The sequence below is a fragment of the Eptatretus burgeri genome, chromosome 3, assembly GCF_056783735.1.
Source record: "Eptatretus burgeri isolate ZD-2024b chromosome 3, Ebu_testis_v1, whole genome shotgun sequence".
NCBI classification, from domain to species: Eukaryota; Metazoa; Chordata; class Myxini; order Myxiniformes; family Myxinidae; genus Eptatretus; species Eptatretus burgeri.
The window spans coordinates 118,088,044-118,114,144 of NC_140963.1; the positions used below are offsets into that span (position 1 = coordinate 118,088,044).

General features: G+C 46.6%; 2 protein-coding genes across 6 annotated transcripts in view; one reads left to right on the top strand and one right to left on the bottom strand.

Moving 5' to 3' along the window:
- LOC147030812 (protein prune homolog 2-like) overlaps nt 1-17,266 on the bottom strand; it is a 124,630-nt gene extending 107,364 nt beyond the window's left edge. Inside the window, exon 1 of one of the 4 annotated variants that reach the window (XM_085875256.1) lies at nt 17,083-17,266. In XM_085875256.1, the coding sequence (XP_085731382.1) occupies nt 17,083-17,251 (169 nt within the window). In that variant the 5' untranslated portion in view covers nt 17,252-17,266. The remainder of the gene's footprint in view (nt 1-17,082) is intronic. The other 3 variants (XM_085875263.1, XM_085875269.1, XM_085875268.1) reach the window with 3 other exon arrangements.
- LOC147030813 (intermembrane lipid transfer protein VPS13A-like) overlaps nt 1-26,101 on the top strand; it is a 222,936-nt gene that overhangs the window by 28,473 nt on the left and 168,362 nt on the right. For both annotated transcript variants that reach the window (XR_015056515.1, XM_085875249.1), the window contains exons 2-4: nt 16,585-16,847; nt 25,280-25,323; nt 25,721-25,763. Coding sequence is in view for 1 of the 2 variants with exons in the window: in XM_085875249.1 (XP_085731375.1) it covers nt 16,585-16,847; nt 25,280-25,323; nt 25,721-25,763 (350 nt within the window). In the remaining variant the exon portion in view is untranslated. The remainder of the gene's footprint in view (nt 1-16,584; nt 16,848-25,279; nt 25,324-25,720; nt 25,764-26,101) is intronic.

Below are 26,101 nucleotides of genomic sequence, written 5' to 3' on the forward strand. Positions count from 1 at the left end.
CCTTTCTTTCGCTACCAGCCGACGAACTGTCTCACACCAACGCTTCTCGCTCTCAGGGTTGCTTCGTAATTTATAGATCTCCCTCAGTGGGGAGGGGCCTTGGTGAAGTCGACGTCACTGTCCGCCCTGATTGGACGGGGCTTCCATGGTCCCGCCCTTTCTGGGCGGGGTTTCGGCCATACCGGGAAGCCTGCCCACTCCACGCATGTTCGGACTCGCCAAAAAGGTACTGCACAACGATTTTGCCTCGGAAGGCGAAAAGAAGGTACTGTGGTTCATAATGGAGGGGATATAACGATTTATTAATCTAACTAAAAAAACATCACAACGCACCCCAGTGTCGTCCCACTACACACAGGGTCGGGATCTATCTACACATATACTTAATGGAATAACTAACTTCGGGACAACTGTATGTTTGTATGCATACAGTTCCTAGAACCGTAACAATATCATTCCACAATCGGTGCCGAGTGAAGCATGTTTTTCACTTTGAGTGAATCACCCGCAATGTATCAGAAGCAGTCAATATCACATCTGTTTCACACAATATCCACAACTGACAAGGTCCTTTGTGCACAACCAACACTCACTCGGGTATTCTTCTGTTCTGTTGGCCTGGAATGCAAAACCTGTCACTTCACTGACGGGAATATCAATCTTTGGGTAATTGCTCAAAAAACAAAAACGGTTGTTGATGGTAAAATAAAAATAGATGGTGTAGAGATAGAGGCCGAGCTATACACTCAGGGAGTGAAGTGGGGGAGAGTGTTCATGGGATATTCATCACAGCCTTTTTGGATGCTGAATTCCAGATAATATCCAACAACACATGAAGAGGAGGAAAACCACGGGGTAACCTTCCAGGGTCAGATTGCGGTCGTGTGTGTCGGAGTGGTGCTGAGGTGTTGTCCACCAGACGGCGGTCTCCTTGGGTTAACCAGAGGCGGTCCCTTCGGGTGAGTGCCTGGAATGTCCTTTCCTTAAGAGAGGATGATCACCTGTCTCTGTTATCATCTGAGCTCAAGCGTTTGAACTTTGGTATTGCAGCACTCTCTGTGGTTCGGAGAATGGATTGCGGCGAGATCATGGTGGGTGGTGACACCGACTATTGGTCTCATCGCTTTGATGGTTACCATGCTCAAGGAGTTGCTGCAGCTGTGTCCAATAAGCTGATTCCAATGGTAATTGAGGACATGCCGGTCAACGAGCGTATTATGAGACTTAGGATTCGTGACTCCTTGGGTGTCATTTCTCTGGTCTTTGTATACGCTCTAACTGAGGTGAACGATCTCACCGTGAAGGACACATTCTATAACACGCTCGAGTCTGTGGTTGATCAGTGCCCCAGGCCAGATACTCTTCTTGTCCTGGGGGATTTCAATGCATCGACTGGAACTGATTGGGATGGTTATGAGACTTGTGTTGGTCCTCATGGGTCTGAACTATGAACCAGAATAGCATTGTTCCTTGACTTTTCAAGAAGACATGGACTTCGGGTGGCTGGTTCATGGTTCCAGCGCCCACAGGCCCATCACTGGACTTGGTATTCCAACGGAGATTGACCATGTCCTCGTTAATGGTCGCTGGAGGATGGTCTAGAACTGCAGGGTCGACCGGAGTGCTCAGTTCCTCAATACCGACCACAGGCTTGTTGTAGCATTTCTGAAGTTGCAGCTTAAATCCAGGAGAATGGTACCATCCCAACTTAGGCTGGATATTGGCAAGCTCAAAGATTATTGGGTAGCTGCGGAGTTTGCGAACAGGCTGAGTGGAGATTTGGGGTGTCTGGGTGATCTGGGGAATCCTGAATAATTGTGGAGTGCCTTCAAGACCACCATCCTTGATGTTGCCGGTGGATGTCTTGGAACTCACCACAGGGGTAAGAATAATTTTGTCTCTCAAGGGACACTGGATACCATTGACCAGAGTCGCAGGGCCAGGCTGAATGGCAGAGCTGAGCTGTTCAGAGAGGAGGCGTAAAACTACACGTGTGCTAAGGGTGGACAAGGAGGCCGATGTGCGAGGAATCGGTGAGGGGGTAGAGCATCACCTGTGGACAGGTGATTCTCGTCCTGCTTACAGGGAAATTCGTTCATTGCGTTCATCCAGGCCCATCCCTATCAGTGCACTACAGTTAGGGTGGTGGGCTCTTGACGGAGGAGTCTGAAGTGTAGACCCGCTGGGCCGGTTACTTTGAGCGGCTGTACCAGGCTGATCCACCAGCTGTCAAGTTGGATGTCAGGGGTGTTACAATCCCGATTGCTGACCCTCCAATCAACTGGAGTCCACTTTTGATTGTGGAAACACAGGCCACAGTGAACCGGTTGAAATGGGGTAAAGCTCCTGGGATATGTGGCATCCATGCTGAACTTCTCAAGGCTGGTGGAACTGCTGTACTCATTTCATTGAATGCAGTTCTGTGCTCTGCCTGGAACACTTGCATCATCCCAACTGACTGGAAGAGGGGCCTTGATGTCCCTCTCTGGAAAGGGAAGGGTGATCACCAGGACTGCAGCAACAACCGAGGGGTGACGCTGCTCTCAGTGCTGGGCAAGGTCTTTGCTCGGATAATTCTTGATCGGGTTCGCCACCATCTGCTTGAGCACCAGCGTCCAAAACAGTCAGGCTTTACACCAAAGAGGTCAATGATTGACCGAATTCTTGCTCTTCGGATTCTCACCGAATGCAGACGAGAGTTTCAGCAGGGGCTCCTTGCAGCCAATATTGATCTCTGCAAAGCGTTCGATTCAGTGAATTGGGATGCCCTCTGGAGGATTCTTGGTCTTTTTGCGGTGCCACCAAAACTGATCAATCTGATTTCTGAACTATATTCTGGTAATGAGAGTGCTGTGAGATGTGGTGGTACCATCTCTGACTTATTTACAGTTGTTACTGGAGTTCGTCAAGGGGGTGTACTGCCCCCCCCCCACACTTTTCAGGGCTTGTCCAGACTGGATTCTGGGGAGGATGTCGGAGAGGTCACGCTGCGGTGCATCGTTTGGGAATGTCCAGATCTCTGACCTTGATTTCGCAGATGATGCAGTCATCTTTGTGGAGACTCTGGATATCCTTTTGGGGGCCCTCGAGGTGCTGAATGAGGAGACAGAGCCACTGAGATTATGGGTTTCCTGGGACAAAACTAAGATCCAGGCTTTCAATGATGTCTTGGATGCTGCTATCTTGTCTGTACCTGTTTACAGTGAGGATGTTGAGGTCACGGAGAGATTCACTTCCCTTGGCAGTGATATTCATGTCTCTGCTGGCTGTGAGCCAGAGATTAATATATGTCAGGGATTCACTGGATCATGGGGTGTGGCGCTGCCAGTACCTGTGCAAGACGACGAAAGCCCGAGTCTGCAGGTCCTTGGTGCTTCCATTCTTGCTCTACGGAAGTGAGACTTGGACTCTGACCAGGGATCTGAGACGGCGACGTAATTCCTTTGGTACCAGGTCTCTTTGGAGAATCATTGGCTGTCGCCTGTTGGACTTTGTGTCTAACAAGCGGTTTCTGAGAGAGACTCAAATGAGATTTGTTTTCTGTATGGTCCGTGAGCGTCAGTTGTGGCTGTATGGACAAGTGGCTCGTTTTCCTGATGTTGATCCTGCTCAACAGAATCTCTCAGCGAGGGAGCTTCATGAGTGGAGGAGGCCAATGGACTGACCACGTGCCTCGTAGTTGCAGCAGATTGATCAGCATCTCAAGATGGGGATGGACCAGGTATCTGCTTGGGGGATGGCCAGACGGATGCCCTTGGAGTACCGGTGGAAAGTGGACACAGCGACGCGCTGCTCCGGCACATGCTCCCATACCTGACCTGACACTAAGAGGAAGATCAAAAGAAAAAATAATTCTCCCCCTCTCTTCCTTCTTTTGATCAAATTGTCTTGGGTACATATTACGCACATGCTATGCCAGGAAACAAACTCTCCTCAAGCGTGTATGTGTAGCACAATGCATGTTGCGTGTTTGTTCTGTATATGTGTAAGCGTGTATTGCTCTGCTGCAGCCTTACAAGTATACTGTGATGGAAGGACAATTGTTGACAGACGCAAGCACGGAGGCAGGCACGCCAAGAGCGAGCTCCTTTTATATTGTAGATTCAGCATGTGGCTGGCATAATTTGCTGTGGGCACAACTGTGCCTGATGCAGTTCCCCCTGTGGGTTAGAGCAGGAATTTGTAATTTGTTTAGGGTGTCACCAATAGCTCACCTACTCTTCTCAAAGGACACCATGGGATCTTTAACATCCAATAACTAATGTGAGCAGACGGGACGTCCCGTTTAATGCCCATCCGAAGGACGGTGCACACCCATTGATGAATGACCCTATTTGTGTAACACTGGGATAACAGTTTATAGCTCGGCCGAGATTTGGATCCAGGCTAGTGAACCTCAGATGTGAGTGTGTATACCTTTTGTCCATCCTGCCAGCCCTACCTCGAGGCAGGTTAATCAGATGGTTGAGTCGAGCCGTCTTCTTTCACCCATAAAAAATTTGCTTGTTCAGTATATTTTGAAATTTCGTTTTGTCCTGCAGATTTGAACACTCAGGAAATAATATTAATTTAACATTTCAAAGTTGCTTGGGATTTGCATCAGTGTATGCTACTTTTGTTGACCACCGGAGATGAAGGAGGTTATGTTTTCACCCCTTTCTGATTGTTTGTTACGAGCGAAATCGAAGATTTTTCAAGTATATTGGTCAGTCGATTTTGTTATTCTGTCTGTCTGTCTGTCTGTCTCTGTTACCTACAGGTCACAATTCCAAACCTATCGTCATGAAACTTTACCAAGTTTGTAGAGGTAGTCTCAAATGACAAGCCGATTGATTTTGAGGTCAAAGGTCATCTTCAGGTCAAACTTCTAAAATCATCAATTTAAATCTGAAAAATAATTAATTTTCATCCGATTGACCTGAGCTTTGATGAAGATTGTTCAATTGAATCTGAATGCAATGGACAATTTGAAGTGTCCATGGCAACCTTTGGAGAGGGGGGTGGATTCTGCAAGTATTGTGCTCAACATGGCGTCTTTTTATTACTTACAAAATCAAAGATTTTTAAAGAATATTGTTCAGTCGATTTTGTTATTCTGTCTCAGTCTGTCAGTGTCTGTCAATCGCCTACTGGTCACAATTTAAAACCGATATTCATGAAACTTCACCAATTTGTATAGGCAGTCTCAACTGCGAAGCCTATTGATTGAGGTCAAAGGTCATCTTGAGGTCAAATTTCTAAAATCGTCATTTTTCATCCGATTGACTTGAGCTTTGATTAAGATTGTCAATTTTAATCTTAATGAAATGGACAATTTGATGTATCTATGACAACCTTTGGAGACGTAGGTGGATTTTGCAAGTATCTTGCTCTGCACCATGTCGTCGTCTTCTCGTTTGTTTGTTTGTCCATGTAGAACTTTCGCATTTTTCTCCACAACCGCTTGATGGATTGAGACAAAATTTTCACTACAGGAGCAACTACTCATGTAGAACATTTTAATGATAATTATGTCATAGGTCACATGGTGTGGCAGCCATGTTGGAAAGCACGGACACAACTTGGACCTCTGTATCTCTGAAACCACACAAAGAAAAAAATGAAACTTAGCACAAGGCAAGTACTCCTCATGGGGAATAAGTGATTTTTTTTCCTGACGTCATAGGTGCCTTCGTTATGACGTCATAACTGCAGATGTACAACGCTATATCCGATCGGTATGACAATTTTGAGGGTCATCTCAGGATAAGTTGGTCCACAGAAAAAAAAAGAAAAAAAAGATGACATCATCGGTCATGTGATTTGGCAGCCGCATTGTTTTTGAAACAAAAACCTTTAAAATCTTCTCTGAAATGGCTGAACAGATAGAGGCAAAACTTTAAAGGTATGACCGCCTATCCTTGAGGAACAAAACGTTCACACGTTCCGTATGACGTCATAGTTTGGCAGTTCCGTATGACGTCATAGTCACATGGTTTGGCAGCCATATTGGATTTACCCTAAAATCCATTAAAAAAAATCTTCTCCAGATTGGCTGGACAGATCGAGGGGAAACTTCACACGAATGTTCCCCTCTCCTTGGGGATACCTGAGTCTTCACAAATAATTGATGTTACATGGTGTGGCAGCCATATTGGATAAAGCGAAAATCTTTTTAAAATTCTTTCGCTTGAACCGCTTCATCAATCGATGTGAAATTTCACAATTATGATCTCGTACTGATGCGGAATATTTGTTTTAAATTTCAACCTGATCGGCTACATGGTCTGGCAGACAGTTTTATTTAATTTTTTGAATCTGGGTACATTTTGATTTTTTTTTTTATAATAAGACTCACTTGGCTGCACCTGGATGGGGTTGAAGGTAGAGGAGTCGCAGCTGAAACCTGAATGCTATCCAGATTCCTCCTGATGACTTCATATTTGCTTTTTGCTTGTTTGGGTTCCTTCTGACGACTCCAATGCAGTATTTTGTCTTCCCTTTGATTCGAATTGAATTTATTTTAATCCCATTCTGAATTCAAATGAACAATCATAAACATCATGGGTCAGGGTCAGGTGTCCAATCAAAGTGGAGTTGCATCAAAGTGGGACGTCTTGGTACCCGGTTATCACTGCCACAGTTATACAGTGGCAGTTGTAGTTAAGTCTACCATTAATTACGTTAACACACCAGGACACAAACACCATACAAAAGTTCTAGCAAGAGTCTGCAATCTCTGATTGCTCTTTTTCTTGTTTAATAATGTATTGGGCCCGATATGTTCTCCAGGATCAGGCATTGCGTGGTGGAGGTACGCGCTCTACAGAGTGCCCTTCTAGTTTCTTCATGCGATCACCCTATTTGACCCAACCCTCTGATTTGTAGGTTTCTGTTTCCTCCCCTCCTCAGTCTTCTTTTTTTCTTCTTCGTTAATTGCTTGCTTGTTGCATCCACCAGTGGCCACACTACCCGTCGGGCTAGTCATGAAGGCATCACTAACTCGTATAGTTGCCCAGCAGTCCAAGACCACTTAGTGGTTGAAACGACAGTCTGTCTTTACAACCACAAAGTGATCTTCATTACTCAGGGACTGTGCATGCATTGTATGTATGGGGAGGCATCATGAATGCACTATATATAAATGTGAGACCCAATGGCGTTTTCACAATCTCTTTGTGTGGCACAGGTGCGGAAAAGTATGTGTGTAGTTGCAAGAGCTATCGCTTTCACATAAGTCTGTTTTAACTTCCACTAGAGCCATCGGTGACACCCTATGGGCAAATTTAAATTTCCTGCCTTTTGGCAAGGCAATGGCAAACCTCCCTGCATGACCTTTGCCAAGACATTGCTTCGACATCAGCGATGCTCTGTAAAGAGTAATGGCACATCCTAATCATCATGTTGTGCTACACTTAATAATACCTGTGATATGTTCCACCATTGCACAATAAATCTGCATTGTGCTGACCTGTGCCATACTATTCTGTGCCACGTTGAACCACCCAACTCTGTCTTGCATCTCGACCTATTATATATTGTATCATATTCGTATACTCTTGCGTCCTGAACTACATAAATGCACGCTATCCTGTATTATCTTTCAATGCAGCCCAACACATGAGAGTATAATGATGAAGACGAGAATGCAATCAATACATCACAGGTCAATCAATGCAAGATGGTTCAGCATAGTGTAACTTAGTAAGGTACTGCAGCATAATCCAGGCCTGTGCTGCATGGTCCAACACAACAGTACTGAACCACAAATACACAATTGTACAGGTAGAGATGAGCACACCATCATACTAAAATACACAATTTGGTGTCTGTCTGTCTGTCTGACCATGATACATTCGGTCGTTACTTTTCCATTCTCAACCAAACTTGCCATAGGGATTAATTGTCACGCGACGGAGGTTGTCGCAACTTCATTTCCCCCCCAACCCAATGGGATTTTCAGTCTTGGGCAAAACCTGGGTTAAGGTGTATAAATAGCTCAGCGTGGTGTTTTGTGGGGCACATATACAGGAAGTTAAAATGATTTTAACCACAAACTATTCAGTCAATTCCATCCAACATGTGATTACCCTTTTAAACAGTCGCTACTGTTGTTTCGCACGAAATGAAAAAGATTTGGAGGAAACCGACCTCATTCTCTGCTTATTGCCTCCCCGACAAACGTACCCAAGCCCCCCCCCGCCCCCGCACCTCCCCTCTGGGTGTTTCTTGTGATGTAAATCTACTGATATAAAACAGTGTGTATTTGTCTGTGCCCTTCATAAGGACGATTTAAGCCAGGTTTTAAAGGTCAACCCGACTGTGGGTTCACTATACTATGGTCTATTTCTGAGGATAAAAAAACTCAAAAAACATTATTCATAAAAGAGCAATTACGTTTCTTCTATTAGAAATGGAGACGGTGACTTGCAGCCGGGCCTCAAGGGCGGTACACAGAAGCATTTTCAAACAACAACAAATAAAAGGCACAGGAAGGTGAAATTTGCTGCACATGATGTGGCACACACATAGTAAAACGACTGTTCACTTACGGCAATAGGATGTCTCATAAATAAAGATATAAGCACACCTGAGGCTAGGCCGAGGCTTCAGACTTTGGCATGCTCACAAGACTGTACCGTCAAAATTAAACGTCCCAGAAGATTTTTTTTTAAAAGGTCACATTTGTACATATAGCCTTTAAAAATAACGCTTCTTACGATGAAACATCATATCTTCCAGTCTCCTTACATATTTTGAATAAAATAATTCCATCCTGTCATTTTTGACAGGCTTTTATACCAGTAGATTATATTTATATATATATATATATATATATATATATATATATATATATATATATATATATATATATATATATATATATTGTGACGTCCACGGGACTTGAACAGTCCCGCTAACGTAGAATGAGCCGAAACGATGGAGGCGGTTTATTTTTATATAACCCAAAGATGGCGGTTTAATCGCTCTACCGCAAACGGGACGAGGAAGGTGGCACGAGTCGCTTTTCGCTGAGTTGATAACGTTTATTTCTCTAACCAGAAATAACAAGACTCGGCAAGAAGAGGGATCCGGGGCGATTCGACGGGATGGTGGTGTGGGTTTGGGCGTGGGGAAAACACAGACAATTCCAATGAATATACAAATCTCAAACCCTCTAAGGCACCAGGTACACACACACACACACACACACACACACACACACACACACACACACACACACACACACACACACACACACACACACACACACACACACACACACACACACACACACACAACGTAGCTGGTCCTGGTGGTCAGGCTGGCCCGTGGTGTAAACGCAACATTCCCTGGATTGGCGTCAGACGAGGTGGCGTTGCGCTCGTCAGGGGCAGGAGACACCGTGGTGCTGTCGACCTCCTGGTGTCGGCCCAAGACCGCTCACAGCCGCCAGGGAGCCAGTTCTAGCGCCAAGTTGTGAGCAGGAGAGGGAGGCAGGTCCGCCCGCCGTTCGACCCCGTACTCAGAGCCAGCAGAACCCCAGAGCCAACCAAGGTGAGGCACGAAGCACAGCAAGGCCACGAGACACGATGAAAACCAGGATCGAATCAGCGCAACAACACAGCATGCTCCCAGCACAACAACCTCCACCAAAACGGTTTTTCTGTACCGATCTTCTTCCTCTTCCTTTTTCCCGAACAGAGCCTTTTTATCCTCCCGTCCTCGTCACTTCCAATCGAGCCGTTTTATTGGCCCTGCGCCGTCGCCTTCCGCCAATCGTGATCACGGGGCGGAGCCATCTGCAGCACTGTCCTGTGACGTCACGGCAAGCCTCCAGGGACTACTAAAAGGGGTTTACGCAGACACACTTACCCTATCCCGTGTCCCTATCTAATTACGTGACAATTATCATTTCCCCCTTGAAGAAATGGACATTTACTAGACAACTTATCACCACTGAATTGCTACTTATTACATCGAGATCCTGGTACACTCGAACAGCATGGCATACCTAATTAAACATCCTAATTACCCTTTGAATGCATACCCCCCCTCAAACGTAACAATATATATTGTTACAGATCTGGAAACCATTTGCATTCAACATACAGGTTCCAAAAGTCAGTTATCCCATTAAGTACACGTGTAGTCAGATCCCTTTCCTTTTGTTTAGTGGGAGAATCACAAACGTGCGTTGCGACTTCTTTTAGTGAGGTTATTAAATCTTTACATCTAACAACCAACAAGCCATCTGCATGACCGTCATGATCCACCACCAACTGGCTGCACCACCAATGTACCGTTGCAGCGTTATACTGTTACTCATCAAGTTTGACCCCACGTGGAAAGAGCGGTTGGGGTTTCCCGGCAGGGGCCAAGGCCCCGCCCCGGAAAGGTGGGCCGTAGGACCCTGTCTAATGAGGGGCGGACAGCGAGGCATTTTTCGCCAAGAGCTCCTCCTCATGGTGGGAGCAGACATATTGTTACGAATCTGGAAGCCATTTGCACACAAACAGACAGCAGTCCCTAAGCTTAGTTATTTCAACAAGTATGTGTATAGTTAGATTCCTCCCTATATCTAAAGGGAATTACATGTGTGCGCTGCGAAGTTTCTTTCTAGTGAGATTTTTGCAATACCCAACGCCAACAAATCAATCCTTCACTTCTTCGCACCATCGATGCCATTGCCCACGTGCGTTCGACCACGGATGTGGGCGGAGGTTTCCTCACTTCAGAACACTGACTCCGGCCAGGAAAGGAGGGGGATTCCTCCCTGTCCAATCACGGATGGCCAGCACATCACCCACGAAACCCTGTCCAATCAGGGCAAAGATTACCTCAGAGCTCTGACTCCACCCCAGAAAGGCAGGGGTTTCCCCCTGTCCAATCAGAGGGGGACAGATATCACCCCACGAAACCCTGTCCAATCAGAGGGGGACAGATATTGTTGCGAATTTGGAAACTTATTGCACACAACATTCAGGTCCTATAGATTAGTTATATCGGTAAGTATGTGTTTTATAGATAGCTTCCATCCCTTATCTCATGGATAAATAAATGTTCATGCGTTGTGATTTGATTTGGTAGTTAAGATTTCTTTTCATTTCAACGCCGACAACAGCTATGGACAACTACGGCTCCAAGTAAAACAACAAGCAAAAACTCTCCGCTCCCGTCATTCTCTGCACGCTCAGTGGGGGAAAGGTGAAATCCCCACCCACCGATCAACAGCAAAAACCCTCCGCTCCCGGCATTCTCCGTGCGCTCAGTGGGGGAAAGGTGAAATCCCCACCCACCGATCAACAGCAATAACCCTCCGCTCCCGGCATTCTCCGCGCGCTCAGTGGGGGAAAGGTCGAGCCCCCCACCCCCAATGCTGAACAAGCCGAATTCCATGTCCTAATATGGACATAAATCGGCTCGCATGGGGAATTCCAAGAAATGGGGTGCGACAGCCTTCACCGACGGCGGATGAATCATGCCGGAAGCGAGCGACACCAGAGGGATAAAAAGGGAACGAAGAGACAGAAATAAAACACTCTGTGGACACTCTTTGGACTCTCTGAACACTCTCTGCCTGGTTCTAAAAACACTCTCTGCTTGGTTCTTGGCACTCTCTGCGTTGTTGCCATTCTTCTTCAAGCCTTCTTGGTTCTAGTTCGTGGGTCCTGTTCACCCTGATTTGGTTCGGTTCCTTTGCTCTTCTTGGTTGGTGGTTCTTCGGGGGAATCGACGGATCGGATCAGGAAGGATCGGCGCCTCGTCTCACCAGCACGTGTTCCGGAGTGCTAGGGGATCCGCCAGAGCTCAAAAAGCTGATCGTGGCTTGCGTTGGTTGGATCCAGCTCGTCCTCGCTGGTGCCCTGTCCGAACAGCTTGAAGACCGCATGAGGCGGACAGATCCAAGTTAGACCCTGGTCTTCAGCCCGCCTGTCCTTCCAAGCTGAAGGTCCTAATAAAGACCATTGGTCCGATTATTTGTGTGTGTGTGCGTGTGTGTCCGTGGGCCCGTCTGATAAGTAGTGAAATGTATAATTGTTTTTGCATGTATTTACATGCTTAATAATAATAATCGGTTTAGCTCTGCCCTTATGTGCTTCCCTCATTCCCCACCCATTGTATAAATAAACCCCCATTTGTTAAATGTTTCAGCTCGTTCGTGTCCATTCTTTCATTGGCTTCGCGTGCTGCGTGTTGGGAATTAGCTGGCCATTGCCGTTGTAACGGGACAATCGGACCGACGGAACCCGGCGATCAAACCGCTCGGGACGCACACGGAACGAGCACGCTAAGCGGCTCGTTCCGTACGGGTGCCGTCGAGGTTGTGAAGACTCGGTAGATCGCCACGTGGTCTCAAGGTATTTTGAAGATTTGGCAAATAACCCTGTACCACGTAGTGGAAATATTGACCCTTCACGGTCCAAAAAAAGGACCCGTACTCTTCGGAGTTTTCCGAAGAAGTACGATCTGAATTCCGGGCGATTGGTCGAGCCGACGCTGCAGCTCCATCTCGCGGTCGTGCTCGCGGCCGACGTCCAGCCCCGCAACAATATCACCCCACAAAACCCTGTCCAATCAGGGCAAAGATTACCTCAGAGGACCGATGACCCCACCCCACCCGGGGGAGGGATAATAATCGCCGGGCTTCCCTTAGTGCTCGCTGGAGTTGGGTTGGAATTGTCGGAGAAGAAAGGGGTCGCCATTGCTCTTGGTGTGCGTCGTTGGTGGTCGTCATTGCCGTGTCTCAAGCTGGTCCTCTGACTATTCCACAGCCGTCGACTTCCATGTCTCATTTTGTCGAGCAATAACCCGGAGTCCGAGCTGGGAATCTCCACTGGCCCTCTGTGAGGAGCGACCCTGGCCCCCGCCTGGACCCCGCTATACCGTGTCTGGGCTCGCCGACGACCCCGAGTTTCACACCTGCAGTCACGGGCCAAACCATACGAGGCGGCCAGGTACCGACCAAACTCTGACCTCCAGCCTGTCTATCCCCTTGGCTGCGAAGGTCGAAATAAAGATAATCCGGGTCCATTTTCTTTTGGAATGTGTGTGTCTGTGGTGGCGCTGTCCTTTAAGTATAAATTGTTAAGTACTTTTGCTCACTGTACACTGCCTGCATATTTGTGATAAGTCTGCTCTGTGTCTCCCTTCCCGATTATTGGAAATAAACTTCTGTTAAATGTTCCAGAACATTGTCCGTGTTTTCTTTCATTGGCCTAGCATGGTTCGGGCTTGAGAATTTGGAAGGCCGATTGTGCCGTAAGTTGTCATTTGGTCTGGCACGGCTTTGGTAACTTCCGCTCGGTTACGCCGGATCCGAGTCGGTAATAGTGACTCGGTTAGGACAAAGTCGGCCGAGGGTGTGGCTTCCCCGGTAGTTAGACGGCATGGGTACTGAGGTAAATTGAAATTAGACAATTCACCCTACCCCATGCCGTCGAAATATTGGCGTCCACGGTCCACTAAGGGACCCGTGACCTTCGGATTTATCCGAAGGTTACGACCATCAATTCCGGTGTTCGGTGGGAGACGGCTCAACTGCTCTATCTTGTGGTCGTCCTCGCCACCGAACCCGGCACCACAACAATATCTCCAAGACTCTCTGAGTAAGGAAGAGTTTTCAGCGTGGCTGTGAGCAGTCTGGTTCGTTCTTCACGGTGGCTGTTACGGGGAGAGGAGTTCTGTGGACCCCGACTATTCGCCACGTGAGCTCTGCCACGAGTCACGAGTCCGACACTTGCGACTGGGACCAAACCGACGACCTTTGGCAGGTGCCACACGACAGAGCACGCGTTCCCTCCAACGACCAGGTACCCACCAAACGCTGACCCCCAGCTTGTCTCTCTTCATGGCTGCTAGGGTCAAATAAAGACTATGGGGTTTCTTTTCTTTTTGTGTGTGTGTCTGTGTGCGGGCCTGTCTTTAAGTAGAACTGAGTAAGTGTTTTGCTTATTGTAAATATTTCCCTGCTTGCATATTCGCACCAAGTCTTGCCTTTATCTTTATTTTACTGTTAATAAATTTATTAGAAATGTTCCCAGTCCGTTTCTGTCCCTTCTTACATTGGTCTAGCATGGTCTGGGTCTAAGTATAAGCGGGGTTTCATCCCTGGTAATTGGTCTATCATAGCCGGGACGTCCTGGGCAGGCCCCGCTCGACTGCAACGAGCCAGAAAGGTAGGTGGCAAAGTGATAGTCGGTAGTCTGAATCTACCGCTGCTGGTAGAGTAAATCCGGTTCGACCAGGCGTTCCGAGGGCATGGCTTCCCCGGTAGTTTGAATCGCGTAACTACTTAGGTAAATTGGTTTTAGACAAACAGACACTCCGCCACACAGTTGAGATATTGGCGTCCACGGTCGGTTCAACAACCCACCAGCTCATGGAATTATCCTGAGCGACGGCCTACAATTCCGGGGAGTCTGGTGGGAGACGGCGTAACCTCCTCCACCTCGTGGTCGTTCTCGTCACCGACCTCTGGCCCACAACAATATATATATATATATATATATATATATATATATATATATATATATATATATATATATATATATATATATATATATATATATATAATTCCAGCAATCTCTGTGTGTGTATTGGGTCGCCGAAATAGGTGACCCTTATTGTCAGTAATTCTGTCTGTTTGTTTGTTTGGATGTTTGTTCGTTTGTCATCAGCATAATTGGTAGTAAACATAGGCGGATTTTGACCAAACTCGGGTGGTAGGTACATCTTATGACCTAGTGCTTTGGAAATTGTGATGGTTGCTAGGGACGCTTTCGTTCCCTAGCAACAACCGAAAAACCTTCAAAGTCGGTACCGTTCACGTGAAATCAATTCCAAAAGCCATTATCCCACGTAGGGTTATGAAATTTGGCACGAATGATCTCCAGGTGATGCTCTATCAAATATATTCCGGTTTTTGTGATATATGGAATACTTTATCCACAGCACCCCCTACAATTCGGGTATGCGCAAAAATTGGTGAAAATTGAGGGCCCCCTAGCGACCAGGTGAGTGCATCGATACGAATGAAACTTTGTAGGTTCATGGTACTCAATGAGTACTACAACTTTGCCTCAGGACATATTGACTGATTTTGCTTAGGTCAGGGGTCAAAGGTCAATTAGTGCAAAAATCGATAATATGCGAGAGCTGGAGGTGCCTTCGCGCCAAATGCTACTCCCCCTAGGGTTATGGTCGGATGGTCATGAAAATTCACACTCATCGTCTGGAACACATTGTGTACAAACAATCGAGCCGGATTTTCGATTTCGATCTTTGTTCACTCAGAGCACCCACTCGAACTTTGGGGATTTCCGATTTCAAACCGCATTTTCGGTACTTTTCATTCAAATGGATACCGAGTCGTTATCAGTTGATGGAACTCGATGAGATTTGATATGCATAATCTTAAGGTGATTCCCTATCTGCTATATGACATCTATTTTGCTCTATATCTTATAGTTTCCATGCTGAGCGACCCACCGCCTCCTTCCGGCTTGTCTGTCTGTCTGTCTGTGACCACTGTTTCTCGACAACCACTGGTCCGATGTAATTGAAACTTGCCAGGTATATTGCTGGGGACCTGAGTATGTCCCTTTTCAAGGTTTGATATTAATCGGATAAGTGGTTCCCAAGTTATGGCTATTTATTTACCAAACCAATGACGTCACAATTCTTCCCCCCCCCCCCATTTTGCACCTACGGGCACGCCATAGCGAAGGAACGGCCTGTGTGGTTGTTGTTTCTGGCAAGCGGTTTGAAAATGTTTTTTTTTTTTTTTGCACGTACGGCCACGCAGTGTGGGCACGTACTCTTATATATAAATCAGAGTTGTGTAATCTTCTTTGATTCATAAAATGAAATATTAAAAACATTGTTATTAAGCACGCGCGCGCACACACGCGCACGCACGCACGCACGCACGCACGCACGCACACACACACACACACACACACACACACACACACACACACACACACACACACACACACACACACGGCTGGTTTTCACCGGCTGCACATTGCAGTCACGTGTGCCTTGGATTCCAATCAGAGACCAAACACCCAGAATACGATATCCAGGTGAAGGCACAGCTGCACGCAGTCCCGCATGAAGACCACTCCCAAAAAGCCTGGGGGGGGGGGGGCACTGCATCAGCGGCACAGCTGCGCCCCCAGAAAATGATGCAACTAAAGAGCCACAGGCTGCAAACGAATAAATAACCACTCATCCCAATCCCAATCATTCGACTCGGACCCAACCCTCACCCTACACCTCAAGTCGGTGCCAATTAAGTTTTGGATCAGGATCTCCCCATTTATCGACACCCATTGGTGTTTTGACCTTCTGTGGTTATGTTTTGAACCGTCCTTTCCAGGTGGAGCGAACTCATTTCCCGCCAGGTGGCACACCGACCGCGCCGCTCTCAATGTGCACAATCTCCGTGACCCCGCCCTGCTACCATTCTTCTTCTTCTTCTTCTTCTTCTTCACTACGCACTTGCCTCCCTTTTTGACGACTCCCGTCGTTATTCCTTTTTCTTTACACACTCCCCCCCCCCTGTTTTTTCTTTTCATTTTCTTTCTTCTTCCTCAGGTTCTGCAATCTTCTTCACCATCCACCATGCTCTCGAGGACGAGCGGTTCATCCCTCTCCGTGCGATCTCCCTAAACCCCACTGCACGCCTTCTGGTCACATTCTTCTTCCTGCCTCGCATTCCACCACACGGACCACCTCCACTCGTACCTTCCACATCATCATGGTGTTCGAGACGTTTGTGGTGAACCTGCTCAACCGCTTCTTGTCCGACTACGTGGAGAACTTGGACACCTCTCAGCTCAGCATCGGCATCTGGGGAGGTCTGTTCTCACGTTTCTCGCTCTTGTGTAATTTAACTTGTGTAATTTAACTGCGGCGGTGATTGAACGTTAAACGTAAAAAGCGTTTTGTGCGAATACATATGGTACGGCACACGTTGTGGCGGTGTATCGTACTGTGTTGTTTGATTTTGTGAGGTTTTTTTTTTTTCTTTTTCTACATGTTGTTATCGTGAAGCTTCGTGTCGTGTGCTGTCCGTGTCCGTTTATGTGTTACCTGTCCGGTTTTCCTTGGATGTGTCAATCCGTGCCGCGTGCCGCGTGCCGTGCCGCGCTGCGCCAGCAGCCGCAGTGTGGCGCAGGGCGGTGCCGGGTCTTGGCACGGTTGGGGTTCGGGTGAACCTCACACGGACAGAGTTACATCCACACGGTGCAGCCAAACACATTTTGTTTTACGAGCACGTGGACTCGTCCGAGTTGTTGTCTTCATGTCTCGGTCTGCAGGTCGGCAGGTCCACATGGACAACGTGGACAACGTGCGGGAATGCAACCAGATTTGTCATCATTACAATTTACCAGCTTGTTGTCTTGTAATTAAATATAGTTTACTGTAAACTCGATATTCTACAACATGTCATTCCTCTCCTATCGTACCGACCTGGTTACCTCGTCCCATTCCTCTACTATCGTACCGACCTGGTTACCTCGTCCCATTCCTCTCCTATCGTACCTACCTGGCTACCTCGTCCCATTCCTCTCCTATCGTACCGACCTGGTTACCTCGTCCCATTCCTCTCCTATCGTACCGACCTGGTTACCTCGTCCCATTCCTCTACTATCGTACCTACCTGGTTACCTCGTCTCATTCCTCTCCTATCGTACCTACCTGGCTACCTCGTCCCATTCCTCTCCTATCGTACCGACCTGGTTACCTCGTCCCATTCCTCTACTATCGTACCTACCTGGTTACCTCGTCTCATTCCTCTCCTATCGTACCTACCTGGCTACCTCGTCTCATTCCTCTCCTATCGTACCTACCTGGCTACCTCGTCTCATTCCTCTCCTATCGTACCTACCTGGCTACCTCGTCTCATTCCTCTACTATCGTACCAACCTGGCAACCTCGTCTCATTCCTCTCCTATCGTACCTACCTGGCAACCTCGTCTCATTCCTCTCCTATCGTACCTACCTGGCTACCTCGTCCCATTCCTCTACTATCGTACCTACCTCGTCTCATTCCTCTCCTATCGTACCTACCTGGCTACCTCGTCTCGTTCCTCTCCGATCGTACCTACCTGGCTACCTCGTCTCATTCCTCTACTATCGTACCTACCTGGCTACGTCGTCTCATTCCTCCACTATCGTACCGACCTGGTTACCTCGTCTCATTCCTCTACTATCGTACCTACCTGGCTACCTCCTCTCATTCCTCTCCTATCGTACCGACCTGGTTACCTCGTCTCATTCCTCTACTATCGTACCTACCTGGCAACCTCCTCTCATTCCCCTACTATCGTACCCACCTGGCAACCTCCTCTCATTCCCCTACTATCGTACCCACCTGGCTAACTCGTCTCATTCCTCTACTATCGTACCGACCTGGTTACCTCGTCCCATTCCTCTACTATCGTACCTACCTGGCTACCTCGTCTCATTCCTCTACTATTATACCAACCTGGCTACCTCGTCTCATTCCTCTCCTATCGTACCTACCTGGCAACCTCCTCTCATTCCTCTACTATCGGACCTACCTGGCTACCTCCCCTCATTCCTCTCATATCGTACCTAGCTGGCTACCTCATCTCATTCCTCTCCTATCGTACCTACCTGGCTACCTCGTCTTATTCCTCTACTATCGGACCGACCTGGCTACCTCTCATCTCATTCCTCTATCGTACCTTCCTGGCTACCTCGTCTCATTCCTCTACTATCGTACCTTCCTGGCTACCTCGTCTCATTCCTCTACTATCGTACCTTCCTGGCTACCTCGTCTCATTCCTCTACTGTCGTACCTTCCTGCCTACCTCGTCCCATTCCTCTACTATTGTACCTTCCTGGCCACCTCGTCTCGTCTCATTCCTCTCCTATCGTACCTAGCTGGCTACCTCGTCTCATTCCTCTACTATCAGACCGACCTGGCTACCTCGTCTTATTCCTCTACTATCGGACCGACCTGGCTACCTCTCATCTCATTCCTCTACTATCGTACCGACCTGGCTACCTTTCGTCTCATTCCTCTACTATCGTACCTACCTGGCTACCTCTCGTGTTGCCCCATTCCTATCCTATCCTCTCGTACCTACCTGGCTACCTCTTGTCTCCCATTCCTCTCCTCTCGTACCGACCTGGCTACCTCTCTCGTCTCATTCCTCTCCTCTCGTACCTACCTGGCTGTTTCTCGTCTCGTCTCATTCCTATCTATCCTACCTACCTGGCTACCTCTTGTCTCGTCTCATTCCTATCCTATCGTTCCGACCTGGCTGTCTTGTCTCATTCCTCTGCTACCCTATCCTACCTCTCTCTCTTGTCTTGTAACAACTGCCCTCTTCACGTTGATCATCATGAACCACATCCCCCACTTTCCTTACACCAAGAACAATTGGCTGCAGTATGACTTGCCTTCATGCCATTGCTTTATAGTTTATACTTTCCATGTACGTATTAAATATTCCGAATGTTGCATCCCAACTTCAAACACTCCTCATGATAAAAGGTGTGAAGTTGCAAATCGTAGTAGGCTGCGGTAGTCGTGCAAATATCTTGTGTTGCAACTGTGCATGGCTTCAGGTTCGTGATTTTGAAACCACATTTCGAGTTGTTTGGTTGTTGGAATACAGTTTTCAACATCTGATTGGGCCACAGATGAGTATTCGCACAATATTCTATTGCGGTCTCGGTGATCTCGAGATTGTTGGCGTAACTTCAGCGAGGTATTTAAGTCGTCCCTTCCGATGCCCATGTCGTGCGTGCTATTTTCGGCATTTGTCATTCATCAAGTGTGTACAAAGTTTCGCTTTGGTACTGTACTTGTCATCCCCACTTTTGGTGTTTTCCTTTCAAAACTTTAATTTGATTGAAGTCACATGACAGTTTTTCCCCATCTGTGAGTATGCCTGAGCACGAGTAAGGCGTTGGACCGAATGGAGAGGACATTGGTATGGAATACTGGAGGTTATGGGTTAAAGTCCAATTGAGGGGTTTAATTCCCAACTTCTGGGGAATTCTATGCAGTATATGTGTAAGTGGGATCATAAAGGCAGATGAGTGCTCGTTCTGAATTGTAGTTTTATTCTTCCATCGTTGAAATGGGCGAGTCCATTCGAAGAAAAGGAAATAAAAAAAACCAATCCCCAAAAAACCACCAAATTAACCTGCACTATCCATCAAAGCGGTTTGTTAGGACATGTCGATTTATACACTGTTTATCAGTTCAAAGCAGTTGTAGTTCAATAACAAAATCCCAGATACAGCTAAATGGTATTGACATGTAAAAGTATTACATTATTCTCACTATCCAGCACAATAAATGTAATGTGCATGAACTGCAATTTGATATTCGTTAATATCCATCCATTGGGACCATACTCTGTGCAGAGCGTCGGTGCTGCCTAAACGGTCTCCTTGGCTATTGGGCACAATCCTTTGCAGGTCGCCACTCCGACACAGGATACCAGCAAGCTGGTACTCATTTTGCCGACCTCGGAAGGATGACAGGCTGAGTCAACCCCACCTGGTATTAATTTAACAGCCAGGTAGGATTTGAACTTCGGACCCAAGGATCCCAAGCCCACCACTCCAGCTATTAAGCCAACACCAGGCATATTCTTTGACATCAAAGCTGAAAACATCAGTTGCACTCAAACCCTTATTTCTACAAAGGAATCTATATAATATTTTCAAGTGTTTGTACGTTGTTCTTTCATGGACGAACTGGAGTTCCTACAGCCCCCAAATTTTGGGTGGAGTTACTTCAGAATCTGGGCAAGGTTTTAGTCTGCATCCGTCGGCCTTGATGTCTGTTTTGAAGTTGACAAATGCCGCTATAAAGTGTATAATGGGACGTGGGGTGAGGCACTGCTGCCACCGGCCAGCAGGAACAACATAAACTACCATGAAGCCAATAACTCCATTTCAATATCCACCACATCCCCAAAACACTGCTGGGTATCCTCCCCTCCCCCCTCCCCCCTTCCCGGGCAGTTCCAGGTAGCCCCTTTCTAGTTTGCTATAAACTAGAGTTTAAAATGTACACTGAAATGATGTATGAGGAATGTAAAAATAGGACCACTGGACCTGTAGCTTATTTGGGCCCTGGCCTAATTTTGCAACCCAGATTTCCTAGCTTTCTGATTGGTGGGTCTGGAGAATAAAAATTTTTTTTTTTGAAGGAATTTACGTGATTTTCCACAAAATTTATCAAGTCGGCCATTTTGACACATTTCCGGTCACGTGATCGGAATCACCTCCACAATTTAACATCCCTATCCAAACTTAATATTGTAACCCAAATTTGGAAGCATTCTGACTGTTGGGTCTGAAGAAGATTTTTGAAAGAATGTACCTCGTCTGCCATTTTGACCTACTTAGTCACATGATCGGAACGAGCTTTGAAATCCCCGTTACCAGTCAGGAGTCGAACCCAGCTGCCAAATTTCAGCCGGATCGGTTTTGCGGTTTGGCTGGAGAAGTGGAAATAGGAAATTGACGGACAGTGCACGATGACGATACTTTATATTGAATTCCAATTCTAGATGAGCTAAAAATAGCATGACAAATGAAGTTCATAATGATGTAATGTGAAGGTGATATCTGAATACATCTCTTTAACTCTACCCCCAGGTGACAAAGTATCTCAGAAACACCAGTCACAGGACACACATTGCTTCAAGCACTGACTGGTCCTAATATCAACACAATCAACTACTTGTTGTCACCAAGTAATGAAATATTCACCAACCCCCAAACCTTTAACGCAGAGACATGACGAGAGTACTGCATTTTGAAGGTTGTGCGGCAGGCCGGCCCTTCCGAGCACATTAATTACAAGGCAAACAGTGCTCCAGCAGCGATTATGCATCTAACTAGCCTGTTTCAAACACAATGATATTGTTGCGGGCCGGGTGAGAAGACCACTAGGGGGGGAAGCTATCTCGACTCTCACCAGACTCCCCGGAATTGTAGGCCATCGTACACGGATAATTCCGTGACGTGATGGGTCGCTAACCAACCGTGGACACCAATAATTCAACCGTGTGACCTAGGGTCCTCCCGGCTATGGGTTAACCAGGTTATTTAATTACCAGGGAACACGCCCTCGGTACGCCTTATCCGAACCGGATCACTTTACCGGATCAGATGCAGCCGAGCGACACTGCTAAGGACGTACCGGCTAAAAGGAACGGATCGTTGGGAATAAAGTCCTGGCTAAGCTAGGATTCGGACCATGCTGGATCAATGAAAGAAAAGACAAAAATGAGCTGGGAACATTTCTAATAATTTATTTACAAGCAGGCGAGGAAAGTTATGTGGTACAGGGAATAGTTTTATTGGGGTGTTTTGCAGGGAAAGCAAAACGTGAGAGGTGCGGAGATATTACAAACAACTTACGAAAGCAGACACAGAGCAGACTTAACGCGAAATAATAATCTTCTGCAATCTTAACTTATGGACACAGGCGCCAGGACAACACACACACACACACACGTGCACGCGCACGCGCACGCACACGCACACACACACACACACACACACACACACACACACACACACACACACACACACACACACACACACACACACACACACACACACACACACACACACACACATACCCCAATGAGAAGTTATTGAAGGGAGAGGAGTTGAGGCAATGGTCTCTCGGTACCTTGTACAATTGATTGCCCGAATGCGTCACCAATGCGTTTGGGGGGCTGCTCTGTGGTGCGATACCTCCCTGACAGCTGGTGCATTGTCTCTCGCTTCGTGGGGCTTTGTGCAGCTAGCGTCGAGATGTAACCATCCGTGTGAAGGAGGGACTTGAGTTGGGAGAGCGGAGTCCAGGCGATGACGACAGGAGGGCGTGCGGGAGACGAAGAAGGGAAGAGAGAGAGAGAGAGAGAGAGAGCGAACGGCCCCGCTCCGACCTTTATACGCCCCGCGGTGCGTGACGGGGCCACCCCAAAGCAATATGTCGTCACCCAAGTTGGGCGCTCTGATTGCCCCCGACCCCCCACGCGGCCTGGTCGCGATGGCCTGAAGCAGCAACATTCCACTTACGGCAAGGTGGCCCCAAGCCGTGAAAATGTCTCGTTCCGACCTCACAACATGATATTGTTGCGGAAATGGCACTTATTGGACTATTAAATATAGGATTAGCTCAGATCCCCCATTAAATGCATGTTTAGCTAGGTTGTGTGGTAAAATGGACGTTACATGTGTGTCAGGAGGTGTAGGATGCATGTTTTATTGTTCGTACAGTGGTGGTGTGCCGAGAGCTCCCTCTTCTTCCTTCCCCATCCAAGACGAGGCCCCGCCCAGTCAGCTGAGAGGGTGTGGCCAAAAAGAGGAAGTGAAGCTAAGGGGAGGAATTTGTCGGCTTCGCTGAGAGAGGCGTGCTCGTGTGTCGAAGGAGCGAACGAGTGAGAAACGAAGGCTTCGTAAAAAGGTTGAGTTTGTGGAAAACAGTCGGGTTTTCGAGGTGTGCTCGGGGTGGCTTCGAAGCGAGCGAACGAAGCTTCGTAAAAAGCTTCAGTGTGTGGAAACTGTCGCTCTCGAGGCATGCTCGTGTTTTCGAAGCGAGCGAACGAAAGAGGCACAGTGTTGGATCTGCCGGGAGAGATGCTGAACCTGCCTGCACGTTGAGTCTGCATCTTTGGCAGTAAGGGAGGCTACAAGTCGAAGGATGATGTTCCGAATGCTTCAACATCTAGCACTGAAATCAGGAATCCTTGAAAGTAAAGTAAGCAACGTGATTCTTTTCAGGTGTTCCCTCATTCCAGCAATGAACAATATTGATCACAGCCAGATTTGAAGTTATAGACACTTGTATAAATTGTTTTTTTTAAATAAATTGGCACCAAGAAGGCTACAGTCTATTTATAGTAACAACACTCGAGCATGAAAAGATATCTAGTTTTTTATATGACTGCCAAAATCAGAGTTGCAATTGATGCTCATGGTAACTTTCAAGAATATATGGATGTCAAAGGGGGTTTGCACCTTTGCATAGTATTTATATTGGCAGTTTGGTGATCCAGAGCTGAGGCCCTAAGAGGTCAAATACACTAGGCTGGCACTACTCTCATTTTCTTTCAATTGCAAGGATACTATGTCATTATGTGTGGGCATAATGTTTCTTGGGTCTTTATATGTATTTTACAAGAACATTGTATCTCAACATTCATACGTACCTTCTTGTTAGTCCATTTGTGCAGGTACAAACAGGTCCATTAACCTTGACATGTATTTGTTTATAGTAGCAACGGTACCGTCTTCCTGCAACTATTGTCATATATATTGCTGAAACAAGGCATTGGGTCCTTTTTTTTAAAACCTATTTGCCCATTCTTGATTTTTATTGGGTTTTGTGGACATCTATAGACGATTTCATGCAATAATTGGCTTGTTAACACAAATGTCTAGGTTGATTTATTTTTACGTCAATTTCTACTGGACTAAAACCCCTGAACCCACCAAACAAATAACCGGGATGCCTTAATTATCTAAAGTCCTCAACTGATCCAACACTCGTACCACGATAGAGAAGACAGAGTGGTTTCGACAAGACAGAAAAAGTTAGCGGCCAAACCCGGCGAGTTCCTTGGAGGGGGCGTTCAGGCCGCTCCCAAGCCATTGTGGAGACGAACAGAGGTTTGGCTCGGCTATGTGAGGCGTGGCTTTGTTCTCGGAGGTCTCCGATCCAGCACAACCTTCGGTTCGGCGTCTCCCCGTTTCTCCTTCCTTTTACCTTTATCAGCTCTGCCATGCCCCTCCCCTGACTCACCATTTTGTCACCGCTCAGCTTGGTGGATGGAGCAACAACTCTGACTTCTCACCTCGAGCTCCAAACTACAATGGCTCCATTGTGACTGCTTTTGATCGTTTTGCCACCTAAACGTGGTCCCCAACCAGAATGCTAAAAAGACACATTTTAGTCTGATTTCAGAGGGCAGACCAGTAAAAATGAGGTCAAAAGGGTTGATAATTTTAGATACCGTACACAACAACAGGAAAGATTGATGGTGTCTAACTATTACATAAGCGACATACACCAAATATCACAATTATTTTATGCTTATGCTGAGACACTCATTAAGGAAGTAACTACGCCATATTAAACATCTTTATAACCCACTAGGAGTCATTTCCACGATGATATCTATGGTTTGAAGCTTCGTTAGGAGTACAAACCTGCTTGTTTGATCACAGATCGGACAATTGTGATTCCTCATTGCTGCTCGTTTCTGATTTTTAGGAGACGCTGTGTTGGAGAACTTGAAAATAAAAGAAAATGCACTGGTAAGGGTCTACCTGTTTTATTTTTTTGAAACTACCGTCGATGAAGCGGTGATTGGAGCTTTGCATCATGGAATGACAATTTGCAGGATTGACGGTGGTGATGAGATGCAATTTTAAGCTTCGAGGCTTTACTGTTTGTGAAGAGAACACAACCATTACATTTGATGTTTGGATTTGCCTGTTTACAACCAGTTATTGCTATGTATGTATGTATGTATGTATGTATGTATGTATGTATGTATATATATATATATATATATATATATATATATATATATATATATATATATATGTATGTATATATTTTGTGTTGAGGAAAATTATCTGGAGAATGTAATCGATGGTTTGCTTTTGAAATAAGTTTTCAAGGAAAGTGTGTGTTTGTGTTCATTCGTAGAGTGCTCTGGATGTGCCATTTAAAATCAAGGCTGGCTATATCGGTGAGTTGTTTTTTGGGGGGAGTAAGCCACTGAATTCACAAGATTACTGATATGGAAAGAACGCTTGGACGTGTTGTAGAAACTTGGAACCGTGCCGCATAATATAGCCATTGACAAATTTGGCTGGAATGGCACGTGAATAGTTTTTATCCTCTTCGGTTTCCCTTAAGTGCCAGTGGCTCCTCATCATCCTCCTCCTCATCCTCCTCATCCTCTTCATCCTCCTCCAAGGAGCATATTCGAGCATTTCCTTCACTGTCGACACTGTGTTCTGATAGTGCTGGCTCGAGTAAATTTGCCAGCATGGTGGGATTTTGCAGTTTGGAAAATGATAATTA